Here is a 21,561-nt window from a genome sequence, read left to right on the forward strand (position 1 = left end):
AACAATGAGGATGTCTGTGACAGTAAGAGTGTATGGTTGATTGTCAGGGTTTACATCTTTGGAGCTAGTCCACTATAGCCTTACTGTATTACCACCAGAGATTCCCGGCAGTGGCTGTGTCACACAAACACGCACTTACACACACGTACACACACAAACATCTTCTAAAGTTTGACCATCATTGTTCTGCATTCTTGTTTTGTACTGAGTGAAGTCTTCAAAAAGTGTACTGCTCTTTCCACAGGGAGAGACAGACGGACGGACGGACGGACAGACAGATTACCACAGGGTATTGAACGAAACCATCGACACATTTTATATTGCAAGACAACAATAACTCACCCTGTAACTGTGTAGGTACAGCTTATGCAGTGTCACTGTTTTGTACACCCATTCCCAGATGACAGTTGCGCTCCTTACCCTCCACTCTGTCTGGCAGCACTCCTTTTTCCTTTTTCAGACCTTCAGTTTCTGAGTTTTGGATTTGCTATATGAGGTGATCCAGTGAGAAACAAACACAAAGGAAAAATGTGCCAAAAAATAACTTTTAACTGTATATTTGTCTTTGCTTTAGGACTATCTATAGTTACAGCATTCTTGAGCTGTTAGACTCAATAATATGGTGCCATCTCCTGGAAATCTTGAGAACAACAGACATTTGTTAGATCCTTCTGTATTTCCTACAGGTGGAAATACAGTCACTGTTATTATTTTGTAAAGAAGCAGGCTATTGTTTATATTAATATACACATATATATATAATAGCCTGTATATATCTACCTGTGAGCTTTGCATTAACATTTCTATTAAAATTTTGAGACAAAGTATCACAATTGCTTGATTTTACTGTGATGAAGGTTATTATCCAGTTTGGCATACTGTTCCCATATAAAGACAAACACCTAAGAGGTGAACGTGTACAGTCTGGACTCACACAGGCTGGCCTGGTTAGAAGGAACAATGCTGTAGTGAATACCCGGTCAGATGGTTGTGTAAGTTTACCACAAATACAAATGCATCGTGTAACAGACTTACACATCATTAGGTCAAATAAGTTCAGCGAAGGGTTATCTTTGTCTTATTTTCTAATCAACAAAGCACAATCTAAGTAGTGTAGGGAGAGCAGTGTAACCTTTTTAAAAACCCACTGGGGTCCGGTCACCCACTGGAACCAGTGATCTTATCATCAAAGAGGTTTTTTCTTTCATTGTTGGTTTTCTCCTTGTTTGCACTGTGAAGTTTAGAATGGTGGATGTATCACTGCAACGCCTCAGCCTTGTCTCACAGGTGCACTTCCCCTTCTCAGCATCCGAGGACCATGCTAATCATCTACTGTACGACTCGTCTCCCAGCGACTTCTGGACGGAACATGGAACATGGAAGCCGTAGTCGAAATAAAAGTTAACCCAAAGCTACCTAGTATTCCTCATGCAAACAGAGTTAGGGGTGATAGTGAAGGTTGAGGCAAGATCTGAGATGTTGCCCAGGATATCTCCACCACAGAGATATGTTTGTTATATTATGTAATAAATTTATAATTAAAACATGAACTGCATCAAAGTCTTGTTCCTGCTAATTCAGTGTGTCAGTAGTACAATTATATTCCAGTGTGATTTATTCTGAATAAATGCCACACAAAACAGTCAAATATAAATACAAAATATATGTATATATATATATACATATATATATATATATGCATACATGATTTCCTTGTACAACATAATCATCATATAGCAGTATTTGAATGGTGTGATAAATTGAGCGTCACCTTCTGCCAGAAAACTGGCGTAAAGTTCTTCATGGCAACATTCCTGCTAATATGAATGACTACACAGAGCCACCTCAAATCCATCATGAAGGACACAGCTGGCTGAGCATTTCACAAGGCTCAGACCTTCACACGAGTAATACAGCTGTGGTCTGCTTGTGTATGACTGGCAGTTGCATTGTTGGAAGAGACGTATGATAACAATTTGGTTACATGGTACATTACCTTTTCATTTAAAAGGGTGCTGAAAACAAACTTTACATCATAAAACTAATCCCATCCCTCACCGCTGCCACTGCACACAACACTACACACAAACATCGAGAACAGCAGCAAGTATGGTTCATAATCACACGTCCTCTTTGCGAGTTCGTTTTCAATGCTTCACATTCTTATTACAAAATAAAAACACATTCAGCCTCACTTTAGGATTTTCTACTAGTAGATATTGTCAGACAAAGTATGAAGGACAAGTCTAAAACAGCAGCTAAATGAACTTGGTAAACAACACAATTCCTAATTATTTCACAGGTTTATTTCCCTGCCAAAGTCACTGAACAGATGAAGGGAAGTGACTGAAAACCTGACTAGAAGACAGTCCAGCCAAGCTCCAGTGGTAGAGTTACAAACCAATGGTATAAAAGCAGACCACCAAAATGACATAAGGACAAAAAATGTGCCTGTTGAGCATCGACCCCAGAAGAGGATCATTCATCCATGAGACAAAAAGAGGGTTAGGAGGATCTGTAAATGTCGGTCAGACCGACTCGGGACTCTCTGCTTTCAATCCGACCTCATCTGCTTCTGAATTATCTTCCTTCTTCTCCAGGTCAAAGTTCTAGAAGATAAGTTCAACAAATGACATCAATACAAACATGTTTTCAGTCAAAAACAATTCATTTCAGCACCAAAAACAAGAGTAAATTAGTAAATGCACTTTTCACACAAAAAAAAGGAAACTTTGATCATAAATAAGTTTTGAGCATCTCAGAAATTTCTATTAAACAACAGCAGATTATAAACCAATTATGTGGTTTCTTAGCGTACATATTGCATGTTCTATTCTTGCAGTAAACATCCTTTAGTTACGGTTGTATGAAACTACTCTTGTTTGGTGTTGTACCTCTAATTCTTGCAACACTTCATCCATGAAGTCGCTGGGGTTTTGCTTGTAGTCCACTGCTCTCTTGATCATCTCTCTGAACATCTGTTGGGACAGTTACAGTCAGAACTATCAACACACAGTGGTCCGAGCAATTTATGAGATTATACTGATCTATAGGCTGAATTAATTTGATCATTTGGATTATAAAAGGAGCACTATCAATCCATGTTGTAATCTCATACATACAGTTAAGTGTAAAACTACTGATGATTGGAATGCATGAAGAAATTAACTTCACTGACATTAACACGACGACAGAATACGCAGAAGTTCAAACCTTAACTACATTAGTCCCATCAGCCGCTGATACAAAGTAAAATGGGAGTCCTTGCTTCTTCCCAAAGTTAAAGCTTCTCTGTGTCACCTTCAAATCAGCTGCAGATACACAAAAACAAAAACATGTTCACATCTATAATTCTATATGGAATGTTGTTGGTCAATCAAAAGGTGAAAACATATTTACTTATCCTGGTAACATTAAAGGGAGAGTTTGGATGCTTTGTAATGGGGTTGTATGAGGGACTTATTCAAAGAGTGTTACCTGAAGTAGATGGAGGTTGCACGTCCCCAGTTTTAAGAAGCAGACAGGAGTTACCGCACAGAAGCAAAGCAATGTACTGCTTTGGACGGGGGCAGTAAAAAAAAACAACTATTTTAGCCATCCTAAAAGAAAGGCCCACCAAAAACAAACAACACCCGTTTGAGTGTACACTATATTTAGAACATTTCCACTGCTTTACCTTGAGGTGAAACAGCTATACAGTCCATGTTTCCGAGGGGGAACTGAAGCTATTATCTCTGCTATCGACAAAGCCACCAAAACAGTCATTTTATCTCGCAGAACACTTTGGAGAATCCAAACTAACCAAAGTCACACCATTTTGTGAGGTAAAACTACTTTTTTTTTCTCCCAATGGTGGCTTTGGAGAGACCATACATAGATAGATGGATATAACGGCTTCAGTTACTTGTCGAAAGGGCTTACTCACGGCAAGGTAAAGCAGTAAATATTCTAAATACAAGCATATACTTAAACTGATTTTTTTAGGTGGCTAAAATATGTTTTGCTGACGACCCCGTCCAGAGCAGCACATTGCTTTGTTTCATGCGGTAACTCCTGTCTGCTTCTCAAAACTGTTGGCATGTCGACCGCCATCTACTGTAGGTAATACACAGAATATGAAAACTGCTTCAAAACATCCAAACTACGTATGTGCGTGTATGTGCGACAGCCAGCCTCACCATCAATTTTGTTAGCAACCACACAACAGGGTATCTCCGGTCTGTACTCTCTCAGCTCCTTATACCAGCTGGCCAGATTCTTATAAGTGACCTTCCTTTGAACATCAAAAACCTAAGAGAAATAGAAAAGGTTTACAAAGCCTGCAGCCTTATTTGATGACAATGACAGTTTGTCACCTCCCCAGCTCAACTGGTGCATTCCAGCAGTCATCTAACATCATCTTAAATCCCAAAACATTAATAAGGCCAAAAGAACAAGTTAAACATACACTTGAGAGATGGATTTTAACCAGAACGCAATGTGATATTTCATCATTTTCTAAGGAGGGCCGAATAATATAAGTGCATGTGTAAATAAAACAATATGTTGGACCTTTTTAATGGAAACTGTTGTTTAAGTAATCAATCCAAGATTATTTATTTCTTACTTTTCTGAATACTTTTTATAGTTACTTGTTATTCTACCTCCATGAAAGGTCCTGGCGGGGAGTGAAAAAGGACTGGCTAGATGATTACTGAAAGGCACTTGTCTTGAGTGTGTTTTACCATGATGCATGCATGTGCTTTGTGGTAGTATGAGGGATGCATGCTCTGAAATCTCTCCTGACCAGCGGTGTCCCAGAAATCTGTGAATCAAAAACAAAAATCACCACTGCTACTTGATTTTCAACTAGGTAAATGTATTTCCTGTGGTCACTGAGAGCTGAACAAAAGCAATTGCACAATACATACCAATGGCTACTGTCTTGTTTCCTACAGTGGCTGTGTGTTTGTAGAGAGTCAAAGCATAGGTTGACAACTGCTGGGGACGACTGAAGAAAGAGTTATGGATCTTAACCTCTCTGCTTTATTGGAGGCATGCCAGTTTGACCTTAAACCGCATGTTCATATTCACACAATGGCTGTAATGGCCATGATAGGACGATATTACATGGCTTGTGAAAATGACTGACACAGATATGTTTAATTTTTTAAAGGATACTATTCGTCCATTAGAAATCTCTCCATCAACCTACGAGAGAGAGAGAGAGAAACAGTCTGTGTCAATGTGCAATATAATGTTACATAGGACAACAGACAATCTACTGAGGACCTACAAATATTATAAAATTACAAAACAGCTACAAGGAATTGCAGCTAATACTCACTTGGATTTCCCAACTGCGCTGTCGCCCAGACAGATGATCTTCACCTGTTCATCTGAATCGTACTTCTTTTGGTCCAGTTCAGGGATGCTGCCAACGTCGCCAGCCATGTTACCCTCTTTTTAAACTTTCTATCGCTTTGACTACAATGATTGTATAAGCCAACGCTTGCCTAGATAAATAAAAAAATGTGACCTAAGCTCCTGCGGGAGCTAGCATCCGATTGCTATTGACAACGCGAATGAGCGTTAGCTAGCTTTCCATCGGTTAGCTGAGGTTAACATCGTGTGGTTCGGCTTGATATCGCTCATTTCACTGGTTTGTCTGACCTCACAGAGACAAAACTGATGCTAACTGAAGCCGAGTTTATTACATAGATTGTCATTGATTACATTGGTCGTACTAAAGTCTATTGTGAGTATTGTTACCTTCACAATACACCCTAACCACTGAAGATTGCTAATTAACAGTTGGCTAGCTCCGCTAACTAAAGTAGCGTTGATAGCATCTGTTAACCAAGTGTACTTATCCAAACGTCGCTGACTGATTTGTGTATATTATGTTCGTATATAACAAGGCAAGGTTGGTTGATTCCCTGCAGTCATCTAGGTATCCAGATATTCAAAGTTTGTTGATTTTGATGATGATGTCGCCGAAGGTTTTCGTTTCTATGCAACGGAGACGCCTGAAGGACCTCGTTGTCATGGTTCCTGCTGTCCTTACAAGTGCCTGTCAACAATGCTCTTTGATTCTCCCACATTTGGTTAGTGTTTTTCTTTATTGAAGGTGATGCAATTAATTGAATGTCGTTTTACTAATAAAACAAGACAAAAATATTGTTTCAAACATTTGACCAAAATTGGACTAAGAATAACCATATTATTATTATTATTATGGTAATTAAAATGAATGGTCCATGAAGCCAATTCTATTTCATCCTGTTTACAAATCGCCTAAAAAATGTTTGCTTTCCTGTGCATATCAAGCGGCAAATTCCGGTGCCCAGTGATCTGTGAATCTTTGCGTACTTTTTGCATTTGTTTTCCTGCAATGTTACCCCAGGTATGTACAAATCTGTATCTAAGCCTCGAGAATCATTGATGTGTCTCTCATTTGCAATGATGTTGAGATGCAGAGAAATACACAGTTAAACAATTTGAAAAAGGAAAATACTTCGTCAAAATAATTACAAGATTAGGTGATTGTTGGAGATCATAATTCATTAAGGATTGTATACAAAGGTCATGTGTGCTACTCATGAAACCATTTTTAAAATCCAGTAGCCTATAATTTACTTAAAATACTGATAGTGGATTTAACCCTGACAGAGTAATACATACTTATACAATAAGGATCTAACTATGGCAATAAAATCTAATCTCAATAATCCTGAGCGGTTTGTTTTTTTGCTTTATTGTGCTTTTTCTGCTTTATGTTGGATGATTCGTCAGCTAAACGAGAGATCACACATGACGTTATTCAGGCACTTATACAATAAGGGGTGCGATGTATTCCGAATGACGAATTCCAAAGGAGAAACTTGGAGCTTTTGCTCTTGTGATGGTCACCTATAAAGAGAAAAATGTCAGAGAAACTGCAAAATATGTGCGATATATTTATTTGATCATAAATGTGATTTCTTACCTGCTGTAGATTGTGCGCACCAGGTCCTGGTTTCTTTGTGGTATCACCAGGTGGGAAGTTGCGGCCTGTCATGCTAAACTGTGGAGGTTTTGTCCTGTAAATATAAGGGTTCATAACTGTGTAAGCAGCAGGGCCAGGATTCTGAAGGGGAAACAAAAGTATCGAGAATGAGTGAAATACAGGATTTGTAGATTATTATTTTTTTAAAGAAATTGTTTGACATTTTATATGTACATCGTTTAGGTCCTCATAGATGCTGCCAATCTTGCTGCGGCCACCTTTTGAGAAGGTTGTAGCTACAGTGTTGTGCCTCAGCAGTGGGGGCAGAATGTAGGAGGCTGGACCTACAGTAAGAGTGACAGCTGAAGTTTATATTCTATTCGGTAACCCACAACTTAAATAAAGTTGACACCAAAAAAAATATGTTACCTGGTGTTTGGATATTGCTGATTTCTTGTATCCTCCCAGATATAGAAAAAGCAGGAGTAGAGAGGAAGAGAGACTTATCTGCATGCTCTGGAGAATATGTGCCTAAACACCAAAGAAAGTTATATAAAAACACTGCAAACAGACAGTCTTAAATGACATTGTGCATCATATTGTCAGCTTTCAGTGAACAGTGAAAAAACTCATCTGTATTCATGCTTAAGGGGGTTTGCTGACCTGGTCCAGGGGTCTGGAACAGTGCTGGATCCTTCAGGCGGCTTTTGAGTGAAAATGAAGGACTGTTGTGTTGGCCCATTCTGGTGATGTTGGAGGGGATGAAGTAGATTGGTCCAGGGGACTTCTCATACCTTATGCTGTCAAGATGTGCCCCAAAGCTGAACATTGGTGCTCTGTACTTTGTAGGGTCATGTTTAGAAAAGCCTTTATGGAGGAAACAAGGACAAAGAATGTCTGTTATAATAATGATAAACAATTGGTGTTTGTGGTGAAAAAATGCTTAATGGCTATTTTTTACTATACCTGTAAGTCCAGGAAGTGCATACTGTGGCCCTGGATTACTGTAGCAGGCAGATATGGGCCCTATTGGTCTGTGGGGCCTCCAGGTACCAACATCAGCTTTCCCGATTAACATAGCTCTGAGAGAGAGGTGAAATGTATATCTCCTATTAGTATGGCAAACAGGTCTGCTGGTGCTTCAGGTTCTCTAGAGTCTACTCTAAACTAAACTAAGAGAGGCTATTATAGGAAAGATTTGGGTTAGATGTTGCTGTTAGAAATGTTATTTAGGCGCTGAAGGTAGAGATGGAAGAATGTAAACATTCTGCACCATTCTGAACTTCTCTTCAGTGTCATATCACCAGGGGCAGCTGTATTGCCAACCAGTCACAGCAGTAGTTTTTTAATAAAAAGCAGCCTGTGATTGTTTTTGAGTTGTCCAACAGATTTTAGTTTAGTTTCAGTTAACTTTGTCTTTTTTACCATGAAAATATATAGTTGGCTGACAAAACTATTTAGGGTATTAATAAAACATTAAGAGAAAACATATGAATATATATTAAATGTAATAATATTAATGCTTCTTGCGTTGTTTCTTTGGTTGATTATTTACTACACTTGTGAAAGATAGCACTTTAACATGTTAACAAGTTAAATAATAATAAAAATGACTTTAGTAAGGACACAAAGACCAGGTGTAATAGCATTCACTGTCATTTATGTAATGAAATATTGTTTGGGCAAACTACAAGGTCATATTCTGAAATAGAGGCCTACTGTATATTGCTCATTTGTGGCTAAAGTTTAACCAATGCTACATCAAAACCACCCAGAGTAACACATCCACAACATGTCTACCAAGTACATTCAAATCATCCACTTGATTTCAGTTTAGTTCAGTGATCTAAAATAAATAGATAAATCATTTTACCTCATATCCTGATCCTGTTGTGAGCGACCCTCCATCAGCTTATTAATAATAATAATTATTATTAATATAATATAATATGGTCGGATCTTTATAACTCACTGAACCCAAACCCAGAGTGATTAGGGCTTGTCAACTTCATATGACAACATTACCATGGAGACGGCTCTTTGACAGTCATGCTTAATACGAATTTGAGTGTCAACAATGCAGGTCAAGTGAAATAATTCCCAATAGGTTATTACAGAAAACACAGTATGCTGATGGTGTCAATGATTTATTAGGCATGGAAGGCTGAAACAGGCCACAGATAATTAATACTAATGTACAGTCATTTACATACTATTTAAAGTAGACATGAAACAAAATGTATTAGTCTACCGTAAACATTGTATGAGTGTCATTACTGTTAAGTAATTAAGTTAACCATTGTCCCAGAAGAAAATGCAAGTGTGTAAGTCATGGGTGGCCAAACCTTTTTGATTGTGGACCACATACAGAAAACATATACAGTCACAGGAAAACAGGAATTCCTTTTCTATCAAAAATAACTGCACAACACTTTTCTTTATCTGCTGCTTAAATCTAAATTAATTCAATACTTTTAAAATCACAATGCACGGCCTAAGTGCCCACTTAAACTATTATGATATGTGTAAATCTGTAAATAAGTAAAGAAACCGGCAGAAACTAACAGATATTGGTTTCTGTTCATGGCCTAAACGCCTAATTAAAAGTTTGCGATGCAGATGTAAATGTAAGATAACAATCTGTAAGTGTAATATGAAAATGGTTAGTGATTGGTTTCTGTGCCAAGAGGTTAAGACAGAGATTATTTTACTAAATGTATTCGACATCTAGTGTTTAAACTAGGATGTGCAATGTACATACAGTGCAATTTATTAGAAACATGCTGAAGCAATATTCTTTTTTTTCTTCCTTTACTCACCGCAGACCATTAAACGGTCTGTGTTCCGCAGTTGTCCCAGGGGTCGTAGTTTGGCCCCCCAAACATTAGTGAATAGGCCTAGGTTCCCACCTTCTACTAGTTGCACCCACCTGACTTTTGTTTTTTACTCCCTAGATTAATTATGGTTTCAAGGATGCATCCATGTTCAAATATGGGGGGTCTGATGGACCGAGAATCTTTATCCACTGTAACCATGCAAGACTGGCTTCGTACCAATTGTTCATGCCCTTGTGAGGTATATGTAGTTGTGGAAAGTTTCTCTCAAACTCGCCTTTAGGACCTTCATCAACATTGCAAGGCTTCCTATTTCCTCCTGGGGGCACTGTTGATAAAACATATTTTTTAAAGGTTTCTATTAGAACTGCACACACACACACACACACACACACACACACACACACACACACACACACACACACACACACACACACACACACACACACACACACACACACACACACACACACACACACACACACACACACACACACACACACACCTTAGCATACCGTCATTTCCCATTTGTCTTACCCTCGTAAGTGCTTGCATCAGTCGTTGCAGCACTGCATCCTCTCTGTGTGGACACAGGCTGGTCACTGTGCTCACACAGCTCAGTAGACAATAGATGGTGAGTCTCTGCGGCTGTAATGATGTCATATTGAAAATAACCTTTTTAATCTTTGCCACCAAAGTTAAGAGTGTAAAGGTTTCTTAAGAAGAATACTCAAGAGTCAAATATGATGTATCACACATCTGTTTCTTTACCTTCTTGAGCACACTGAGAGGCTTCCTGCTGTTTGCACCACAACTCAACTTGTCTACATCTTCTGCACTCAGAACAGGCTCCTGCATGAGGTTGAAAGAAACATATAGGACTGAGAGAAAGGTCTTAACCACAGTATGGGACATGAAAATTGTATTTCTTATTTCACAGCCCCCAGGCAATTTGAGAATACTGGAATTATGTCTTCTTATTGGATCCCACTGACCTTTAACTTGTCCAGCCAGGTCCACAACAGACAACTGAGAACCAGAGGATCTGACTCGGTGACCAGCAGAGCCCAGCCACAGTCACTACTGTTCAGTTCCTCCTGTTGAAAAGGCGAGTGAGAGTATTCATCAGCGCTCAAAGTCAAAGTGATATGTTGTAATGTAAAACCAGGTTTGCACCAATGTTTTTCACCTGCAGAAGAGCCGATCTTTGCAGGACAGTTTCTCCTGGAGGACCATGGTCTGCCATTGCCTTAGCAACAGCACGGCCGACTGAGGTTGGGCCTGGATTATGTGGATTCCTGCACAACTTTATTTGACATATATATCAAAATGTTTGAAAGCACTCACATAAAAGCTTTCTTTAATAGTTTAATTTTTTCATTGTAAAAATGCCAGTTACCTCAATGTTGGAGCTGTATTTGGGAAGTGCCTTTTTAGCTGTGCACTTAGACGTCTTAGCACAGTTGTTGCTTGTGGTCATGCTAGATATTGGGATGTTGAGTGTATGAGATTCCTTTTTGGTGGTCTTGTGGCCTGGTTTAAGGGTCTCAAGGATTGGGGTACCTGGTCTCAGATCAGGTCGCATCAGATCCTGTACACACCACTGTCTCTCATTTCCAAGTGTTGGGGTGCAGTATGAACTCAACTCTAGATCCTTCAGGACAGAATTCAACAAAGTGAGAAAAGCCTCAATTGTCAGTTTGATTTTACAGAAGACATTCAGAAACTTTTGTAATAAACTTTGTAATTGTGGACGAATAATGTGAAATTGGACCTCATTTACTGCGATTTTGCTGAGGTCAGAGTCACTGTAGCTGCGTTTGTCCAGCAGCACGTCTCTCTTCCTCTCCAAGAATCCCAGTGGCTCGTCCCAGAAGGACACCGACCCTGTGCTCACCCATGACCCCTTGTGACCCTCCCTAAGTAAGGGCAAGTACTGTTTGGCCACCATGGTCTCCCTCACAGTCCTGTTCAGGGTCCTCAGTGCTGACCTCTTCTCCAGCTCAGCCTGGATCTCTGGAGGAGCAGGGAGACCCAGGGCTAAGCAGGAGAGATGTATACACAGGAGGTACACCACCTATAGGGAGGTCAGAAATTAGGAGGAGGTAAACTGCAGTAAAACTAAAGTGCAGTCAGGTATGTTTATGACAAAAAGATTAATGTAGTACAATGATAAAGTCTTGACCTTGGGTGTTTGTCTGAGGGTGCGTGCCTCCTGGCCATGCAGCAGTATCGCCTGTCGGTTTAAGTAATGCTGCAGGGTGAAAGGGACTCCATGCCGCAGGTTGAGGTCTGGGTATTGGACCAGCTGTGAGCCAAGCAGGCAAGCAAAGGCTGACACCTGACTGAGCTGTGCCCGGGTTTGAATAGAGCGTGGCCGTTTAATCCGTACGTAGTGGATGGCCTCGCTTGGGCTGATGCGCAGGGTGTAAATCAAGTAACAAGCTATAAGGACGCCTGTTGAGCAGCAAGAACCCACACTGAATATACATGAGAGCTTTGAACACACAAGCAAACACATTGAATATACATGAGAGCATGTGCACATGCTGACACAGCCAGTGTTTACATGAACAGTAGATCAAGTATGTATGTTTATCACTACCTGTCCTGCCCAGGCCTGCATGGCAGTGCACAGCCACTCTTCCTTCCCCCACTGCAAAGGCCAAAACCTTCACCCCGTCAATTATACCGACGAGAGAGGAAACACCAAAATCTTGCATCCGAAAGTTGTAAAAGTAAACTGCAAATATACAAATATTCGAACATATGAATGCATTTAGGATCATAACATTCATACAGATTAACTGTGCTTGCAGGCTACTGTATAATGTAGAAGCACAGTACATATAGTGCAATTTACAATTAGCACAAACCACAATTGTCTCTTATAACATTTGTTCAACCTTGACTGTTTGACATTTACATTTCCCACTTTCTGAGTGGTTCAGATTTAAAAAGGGCAGTCAGTCTTCCATGTTGTGTATTTACTGTATCATATTCTTACTGTCATTGTCCATGAAGATCTGTGGAGAGTACGTGAAACCACTTTCAGGGTCCAGGGCAGGTCCACAGTGAGCATGCTCTCCAGGGAGTTGCATGTTGATGATCGATTTGATGTTCAACCTAGAAAAAAGTCATACATTAGGAAGACTGTTGACACCAGTGCTGTGTTTGTGTCTCAAAAGTAATATTCCTTGTAACAATAAAGTAATAAAATGTCCACAATTTAATTAATTGATGAGTGTAATCCAAAAGCAATGATGTCAGATGGCTTCATCACCCAATAACAGTAACAGTTAAAAAAACTAAACAAAATGTTTCATCTAGATACATTTCACCATTTTGTTTGTTTGTCTAACTACCTGTATATGCGCAACGGGTTGCAATTTCCCTCGGGATGAATAAAGTATCTATCTAATATTGTTGTCACGCCTTTTAATAAGGCTCATAATTCCTACAGCTCCTCATGTATCATCCACACACTACACAGACACACAGAAGAGCATCACAAACAATATGATACAAGTCAATGCTGGTTACCTTTGAAATTGTTCTACGATGTTGTACTTCTCAATTAGATGTTTGGATGGTCGTGCCATGGCAATAATGTCATTTGTCACCCTGCAATAGGAAGAAGTTCATAATCAATAAATTGCCACTTCCTGTTTTTAATACAACACATAACACATCGACCTCTATGAGACTCTATGAGCATTCACACAGTCTCACCAGGAGGAGAAAATGCCTCGAATGACCTGTTGATTTAATTTCCAACACTCTGGTCCTTCATAGCGGCAGTCTATTCCCCCACAGGCCAGCAGACAGAGGAGCTTGGGTGGGATAGCCTTCACCAGGTTCTCCCTGGCCTGGGAGTAGGAAGGCTGTGGTACTGGTATCAAGGTTGGCATCATCCTGCACCAGGGGAAACCCTCCAAGATCAACCTGAGCTATCACACTGTAGATGTGAAGGATTATGCCACACTGTGTGTGAATATTTGACACAACTTATTAAACTAGACAATTATTGTATTTGTGCGCATGGTTGTGTACCTCTTGCAGTAATTTAGCATATTGTACAAGACTCAATACTAAAGTTGAATTAGTAAAAAACGAAATAAGCTATAGATCTGGAAAAATAAATAGCAAAAATATCCAGAATATATAATATTGTATATAATATAATGCTATTCATTTCATTTAAAACTTACCTTTTTGATTATGTTAGACAGTGAAGCAGTAAATCCCATTGAATGTATGTCCAGCGTTTAAGAGTGCAGGAAAGTGAAGGAAAAGGTTGCGAAAGCAGCATCACACACATGTGCTCCTTTATGTCGACCCACCTCGCTGCTTACAAACACTGTGCATACACCCTGTGTTGACCCAGCTCCACTAAGCCTGATTAGCCTAAATACATTAGAACAGACATTCACACATCATTACAAGCCAATTATATAATGATTATACCTTCACCCGTAAACAATATATGAAGGTCCTAATTACCTGGCACCAGCTAAAACTTCACACTTGATGTTACCTAGATTGTGACGCAGACCAAATATGATTATTAATAATAATAATAATAATCAGCAATAGGATTTGTGTTTGAAAGAACAATATAATGTTGTTCATGTATCCTGGTCTCATATCCAAACACACCAGCACGGTCTCTGCCTTCACCTTACCAACTATCTGAACAGATTTAAATACGGAAAGTCCCTAAAAGAAGTACTTGAATACTTGAATACTCGAATGCGTTCATCTTACCGACCAAGTATGACAGAAAACTGACACATATCATAGACTTTGAAACATTGCAGATCACGAGTATGTATGCTGGAGCTGCTCTGGACATATTGCCGAGAGTAATTTAGGTGTTATTGGAACACAATATATACATTTGAATAAACTGTATTAGACACAACACACAGTGCAGATCCTGGTGGCAATTCATAGCAAGGGACAGAGGCCTCTCCCAAGCATACCATATTGATAGTGTATTGTACTTTTGTATTATTCCAACTTGTGGAAATCAACTCCATACTCAGTGTAGTTAGTTCACTGTAAGTCGCTCTGGATAAGAGCGTCTGCTAAATGACTTGTAATGCAAAGGTTTGTGTGATTGTCTGCATGCTGGTTCTTAACTTTGAGGCTGACATTTGTTTTCCTACATGAAAGAAATGAATAAGTATAATTACAAAGCATCTTTTATCAGTGTTTTGTTTACTGTCCACTTTCACAATAACATGTTGGCATGTTCTCTCTGCATTTCTCTGTTATCCAATATCATTAGAGGTCGGAACAAAATAATAACTTTAGGTGAGGTCATGTAGGGTCACTGCCTTGGTAAAGCATAGCATCGACGGGCATTACTTTCAACTAAGCAAGGACCCATCCCGTTAGTTAACAGCTGTAAGTCACATTACAGCTTATTCACACACAGCTTTTTTTTCCTAACCCTAGATCTTGAGCAAAAAACGTTTACCTGCCTGGGGCTATTACCAACATGCAGAAGCTGTGCAGATTACCTCAGAAAAATATATATTAACAAGATGCAATGTTTTAGGAAGTGTAGTGGTTTGAAAGTGAGTAATGCTTAACCAAAGACAAAAGGGACAAGACCAGAGTCTTAAGTGACGGACCACGTCCTCTCATCAGGCAGTTCCTGACATTAAGGCCAGTTGAGTTTTTGAGCGAGTTAATATGAACAACATTTTTACATTTAGTAAGAATGATCTGATTAGACCTTCCGTAAATACTGTAATCTGAAATGTTTTTCATAATGTGTTTTAAATGGGTAAAAGCTATAAATCGACAACTGCCTGTCCTTAACAATGAGTGGAGTCCAAAACGCATACTTGTTTGCATCGTCTTTATTCAGAGCTTTTTTGTAAAATATTTTTTGCCAATAATTTTAAGAGTGGCAGCTCTAGCATCTGCAAGCATAGGTTGGAATGTATACACAAAAATAAACTGATGGCCAGGTATGTTTTTGTGTTAGAGGGGTAGAACAATTAAGAATATAATACAGTATTTGCCTTCAGACAGTACAACAAACTCAAACAACAAAAAACATGCTACTTTACTGTGTCACACAACATTGGCCATGTGTCAACACTGAAAACACGCTTCCTTCCTCTTTTTAGAGTAAAAGAGATTTTATGTTAGAGTGGATAGAAGAACTGACATTTTTAATTAAAGCCTTTTTTTCCATGGTGGCTTTTTAAAAAAAAAAAAAAAAAAAGGAAGAGGAGTGCGGACTAACAGGATGAAATCCTGGTTGATAGTGAAGTCCAGTTGTAAAGACGCAATATGCACTCACAATGGTGTGGTTCTGCTGCACCTCAGCGTACATTGCAGAACAAAAGGAAGTGTCTTAATACATTATTTTGTGTTTCAAAAGCAAAAAAGTCACTAAAGCATCTTATGAGATATGGAAAGGATTACTCAGATTTGTGTTAAGAGGGACAGGAAGGCACAATGTTCCTTTTTTTGGATCCATTTACTCATAGGCCACATGGTTCCACACTACCTACAAAATCTAGATGTGAAATTGCTGCAATCCTCTTCCATCTCATTCTACGGGCTATATGCCCTTACAGAAACAAGTTGGCACGAGACATAACCGTGAAGAGCGAAGGATCAGGTCTGCGAGGGAGTCAAATATCCACGAGGGGTTGCGGAGATGAACAGCCTGAGGCCGCCTACAAGTCGTCCTTCACCGAAGCTATAGTTATATTATCATACCCCCAACCTAGGCTTGACATTGGCTATAATTAAGTCCAACAATTATACAAGTGGTTGATTACCGCAAATGATGACTAAGAGCCAAGGTTTTAAGTGGAAAAACAACTCCCATTACACTATTCGTTGTTTCCATGAAATTTCTGGAACAGGCTCGTCATGCAACTGAATATGTAATTACAACATATTGCCATTTAAGAGTTTGGGACAAAAAGGAGAAAAATAGATACTATGTCAAGAGATATAATTGTAATATCATTGATAATAAAAAGAGAGAAAAAAAACGTGATTAAAAAAAATTCCAAAAATGATTATATGTCGTCCACCAGCCTTGTCCTTTTTGTGAACATTGGTGCTGGAAGACCAAATGTTTCTGGATTGAATGTCTGTGCCTTCTCTCCTGTCCTGTCCTGTCCTGTTGTGTTCAGTCTCTCTCTCTCTCTCTCTCTCTCTCTCTCTCTCTCTCCCCCTGCAGCCCATCCTTCTTTAGTTCTTGGTCAACGCCTCAGATAGCCAGTTAAGTCCTTCATACAGCCCACTGCCCTGGGTGGCGCAGGTTGACTGAATGTGCCACTGTGGGGTCAAAGATTGTAAAATTAGATACGAGAAAAACATATGAATGCAACTCTGCACATGCTTACATATTAGAACCCTGGTGTAGGGAGCATGTTTATTCAGATTACTTACATTTTTGTTGCGGAGGGCTTGTAGGCCGAGTTTTTCTGTGAGTTCGCTGACTGGTAAGGCATTGGGAAGGTCCTGTTTGTTAGCAAACACCAGCAAAACAGCGTCTTTCAACTCGTCCTCCGTCAACTAGAGGGGCAGACAACAGATTAGTAAATCAGTGCTAAGATTTAGGGGTCTAAGAATCTGACTATTATTCACAATGTCCCTGGTTTGAGTCCAGCCGACCTCTGTTGCATGTGATCCTTCACTGTCAAAAAGAATGCAAAAAATGCCCAAAATATACTTTTATAATATACTTCTTGGAGGGAAAGAAAAAGCCAGTGGTGCATTTTTTAAACACCTGATGGTTTAAGAAGCAGTGCAGCAAGAGTCATGGTAAAACAAAACTGTTACATTTTACAAAAAAAAAAAAAGAACAACTCTACTCTGATACTCATTCCCCACTGGCCTACAGGACTTCCAGGTTAAAGTAAAAAAAAAAAATATATATATATATATATATATATATAATATATATATATATATATATATATATATATATATATATATATATATATATATATATATATATATATATATATATATATATATATATATACACACACAAACAACAATCTGAACTGATATATAGTGTACATAATTAATTAATAAATGTACTGTCATAAAAATGCTATTGACCGTATACTTCAGCACAAGGCACTTAAACTATGAAGATTAAGCATTTGTATCGGTGATGTGCTCAGGAGAAGTCAACATGATTACCCAATGATTTCAAAATACCTGGGTTAACAATGCAATACATACATGAACAGGTCCCGTTTTATTGGTGTGAAGGATTTTCATCCAATGTAGGGTTGACACTGTTATATTTGTTTGTTTTCATTATATATATATATATATATATATATATATATATATATATATATATATATATATATATATATATATATATATATATATATATATATATATATATATATATATATTTGACTTAACTATGTCACAATATGAGACAGCTCCGTCAGAGACAGCAACTCCAAGAATAATATTCAATCCCTTCTGAGCTGAACATATTAAATACCAACCATCTTCTGGAGCTCCTCTGAAGACTCTGCCACTCTTTCTCTGTCATTGCTGTCCACCACAAAGATGAGGCCCTAGATGGAAGAAAGAAAAAAGAGTTAGTTGATCTTCTTTGATTGTGAACTGAATATCTTTTGGTACGGACATTTGGAGATGTCACCTTGGACTCTGGGAAACTGTAGTGGACATTTTCTGTCATTGTGAAAATAACCTGCAGATTAATCTATAATAAAAATAATCTTTAGAAGCAGCCCTATTCAATGTCAGTGAGTACATTCATTTAGAGACCAAAATGTTGTTTTGTCGAGTAGTTACGTAGAGTTTACCTATTTAGAGTACAGAGATTTTGATAAATTGCCAATCATTGAATATGATCCCAGATCCAACAACTACAACACTGGTTGGGAGAGAAGTATAGACATTTGGACATGTATGTTACCAATTTTTATCATCATCAAAATCAGAATTTGGCTGATGCAGAATTGATCTGGGTGAAAAGGAGCTACAGGAAAAAGCACAACAATTGTATTAATTAAATTAAAAGGTTATCTACACCACATTCAAAGCATTAATATGAATATAGTTTGAAATGTGAGCATTACATTAATGTACTTTTACCAAAAGCACCAATCTAGCCAGAGAAAAATGTGTTCAAAAATAAGCCATTGTTGACAAACATGCGTTTGGGTAAAAAATAATACATTTCGGTAAAATGACGTTAAGTATCCGTGACCGCATTGGCACTATTCCAGTCTACTTGGTGAAGCTTCAGCATCATACTTTGATTACATGAGACCTGGTTGATAAAAGTATTGCACTGAAACAGCTTTACTTGGTGATCTGAGTAGAAGCATTTGAGAGTTCCTTACTACTACTACTACTACTACTACTACTACTCTTCCTCCCGGACAATGCAGTTATTATATTGAACATGTTCTGTCCCACGGCACTGGGGCAGTCACACTCATACCTGTGTGTTCTGGAAGTAATGTCTCCAGAGGGGTCTGATCTTGTCCTGGCCACCCACATCCCATACAGTGAAGCTGATATTTCTATATTCTACCGTCTCCACATTGAAACCTTTACAGGGGAAAGAGAACGACAGATCTTAATAACATTGTACACAAAGTTCAATGAGTCAAACATGTTGACGTACACATTCAATGTTCAAAAGTAATAGTAACTGTTAGAGTGTGTATTTACCAATGGTTGGGATGGTGGTCACAATTTCACCAAGCTTCAACTTGTACAAGATAGTTGTTTTTCCGGCAGCATCAAGGCCAACTGCAGGGAAAAGATGTAAGCAAAAGGTAAACATGGATATCAGGAGAGGGCAGAGGTTAAGCGCTAAGGATGACAGGCGTTTTTCTTTAAGTCTAATCATCAGCAGAATGCTTGCAATAAAAGAGTTACGTTACATGTGACTGCACAAAGCAACTCATGTGTACCGAGCCATTTTCATCAATTTATATGGAGGGGAAAAACAGCCCACAATTATTAAAGCTGATCTTGATATTAATTTAACTTCGTGGAGAACATATCACTGCCAAACTATCAGGAGAACATATCACTGCCAAACTATCAGGAGAACATATCACTGCCAAACTATCAGGAGAACATATCACTGCCAAACTATCAGGAGAACATATCACTGCCAAACTATCAGGAGAACATATCACTGCCAAACTATCAGGAAACGGGACTGAAAATTGACGCAACACAATCGTCACAAGGAGTTAGTTAACGTCATCAAATAAAAAGTTAAACAAAGTTGAAAACAGAAAGCGCATACCGGGTGTCCGTCTAATACATTAACGTAAGATTAACTAATACAAGCTAACCATATGTTTAAAATAGATTAACGTTATGAATAACCAGCTATGATCTCCTAGCTAGATGCAACGTTAAGTAACTGTAATTGCAGCCAAACCTTGGTTTATTCAAAGCTATTATAATGTAAAAACATTTTTACTTTAATTGTTTTAAGCCGTTTTCGGGATAAAGTTGTTAATAGTAGTCTCCACTACCAAATCTGAAATCTAGTTGTCGTTCTAGCGTTACGTTAAGCTAACTTAACTCCTCGTGGGGAAACTAATTGTTTTGTTTCCAACATCACAATTAATCACATATCTCTTAGTTAGGATTTAATTCCGCTTCTGTCCAAATGTTACACTTTTAAAGTTGTAAAACTGCAGTGCCATTGAATGCTCAGCGAGTTCTAGCTAACGTCACTTATCTCACGCTAAAGCTAAAGCTAAAAACCGTGCCCCTCACTAACGATAGTTAGCCAAACATAGCTTTCACTCACCCATCAAAATCCTCATTTGTTTTTTACCAAAAAACCGATCGAAGAGTGAAGAGATGGTGAGCCCCATAACTGGCTGATGATGTTTGAATCTATGAAAGAAGAACTGATATAAGTCACAACAGCAGCGATGTGTGATAGTTTTACTCTGATCGGCTGGAGGACTCCTAACTGTCGACTGCCACGTCCGGGCCAACGTGGAATCTACGACGTCATCAGTTTGAATAAAACTTTATCAACACACGTCAAAAGCTGTAAACAATAACCTTTTGCATTGTATGTATTTATTTATTTTAAACACATTCAATCTGATATTTAATTATACAATATATCCAACGCCATCATTTGGTTGTCCGTCCTCAACACAATGGAAAATAACTTGCTTTTTTGTGTGATAAAAAAGTTGTTTTCATCACGTAATAAAATGCAAGGTCGATTCCTACCACTAGATGTCTCTGTAACACATACTTGTTCATGATATGATGCAGTATGCTGTGAAGTGAGTTCACAGTCATTGCACTCCATAGCCCTGTGTGTGAGAAGGAGTGTGTCTAGAGCTGTTGGTTATCAACGCACTTCATTACAGGGAAATTATCATTACAGTAGATAATACACATTTGGCATGGTGGACGGGGGACGGGGGAAAAAAACCCTAATTTACATGTTAGTTTGGTAGGAAATTATCCTCCAATATTAGTTTATTACTTGCTTAAGCAAGAGAGGGTAAAAACCAAAAAGTAGTAAATTCTGTTTCACTGTTTTCCTGTTTCCCGTAAGTGTTTTCATTTCTTGAAAGGCTGCGGTAAGACAAGGAATATTCAAATTACAGCTGGGAATTCCCATTAAAAAATGTTGCACTAATCCTTCTCAAAGCAGGTGGAGTCAACACGGGAATGTGTGACAAAGTGCAGACTTTTATAGAGGTGTGCTTGGCAAAGAAT

The 21,561-nt window shown here is 38.6% G+C and overlaps 4 protein-coding genes across 4 annotated transcripts; all 4 read right to left on the reverse strand.

The window, feature by feature from the left end:
* Positions 1-825: 825 nt before the first annotated feature.
* rabl2 (RAB, member of RAS oncogene family-like 2) lies at positions 826-6,048 on the reverse strand. Its single transcript, XM_029432999.1, has 8 exons — positions 5,327-6,048; positions 5,161-5,190; positions 4,911-4,990; positions 4,725-4,804; positions 4,179-4,290; positions 3,214-3,311; positions 2,895-2,978; positions 826-2,609 (listed from the first exon to the last, which is right to left on the reverse strand). Exons 1-8 carry the CDS (start codon positions 5,431-5,433, stop codon positions 2,529-2,531), a joined length of 672 nt encoding a protein of 223 aa, XP_029288859.1. The 5' UTR covers positions 5,434-6,048; the 3' UTR covers positions 826-2,528.
* A 762-nt stretch (positions 6,049-6,810) lies between these two features.
* Positions 6,811-8,045, reverse strand: cimap1b (ciliary microtubule associated protein 1B). The gene is made up of 6 exons (XM_029433000.1): positions 7,934-8,045; positions 7,631-7,834; positions 7,397-7,498; positions 7,202-7,311; positions 6,968-7,108; positions 6,811-6,891 (listed from the first exon to the last, which is right to left on the reverse strand). Exons 1-6 carry the CDS (start codon positions 8,043-8,045, stop codon positions 6,811-6,813), a joined length of 750 nt encoding a protein of 249 aa, XP_029288860.1.
* Positions 8,046-9,110: 1,065 nt separating this feature from the next.
* On the reverse strand, positions 9,111-13,715 carry LOC115009177 (protein tyrosine phosphatase domain-containing protein 1). The gene is made up of 12 exons (XM_029432998.1): positions 13,534-13,715; positions 13,345-13,425; positions 12,809-12,927; positions 12,407-12,544; positions 11,987-12,258; positions 11,585-11,878; positions 11,201-11,455; positions 10,991-11,107; positions 10,797-10,898; positions 10,573-10,653; positions 10,339-10,449; positions 9,111-10,129 (listed from the first exon to the last, which is right to left on the reverse strand). The coding sequence occupies exons 1-12, from the start codon at positions 13,713-13,715 to the stop codon at positions 10,028-10,030; spliced, it is 1,854 nt and encodes a 617-aa protein (XP_029288858.1). The 3' UTR covers positions 9,111-10,027.
* A 1,943-nt stretch (positions 13,716-15,658) lies between these two features.
* Positions 15,659-20,834, reverse strand: LOC115009828 (ADP-ribosylation factor 4-like). Its single transcript, XM_029434088.1, has 6 exons — positions 20,624-20,834; positions 19,519-19,599; positions 19,286-19,395; positions 18,318-18,389; positions 17,233-17,358; positions 15,659-17,118 (listed from the first exon to the last, which is right to left on the reverse strand). Exons 1-6 carry the CDS (start codon positions 20,688-20,690, stop codon positions 17,032-17,034), a joined length of 543 nt encoding a protein of 180 aa, XP_029289948.1. The 5' UTR covers positions 20,691-20,834; the 3' UTR covers positions 15,659-17,031.
* Positions 20,835-21,561: the final 727 nt, after the last annotated feature.

The sequence above is a fragment of the Cottoperca gobio genome, chromosome 6 (assembly GCF_900634415.1).
Source record: "Cottoperca gobio chromosome 6, fCotGob3.1, whole genome shotgun sequence".
In the NCBI taxonomy this organism is placed as follows: Eukaryota; Metazoa; Chordata; class Actinopteri; order Perciformes; family Bovichtidae; genus Cottoperca; species Cottoperca gobio.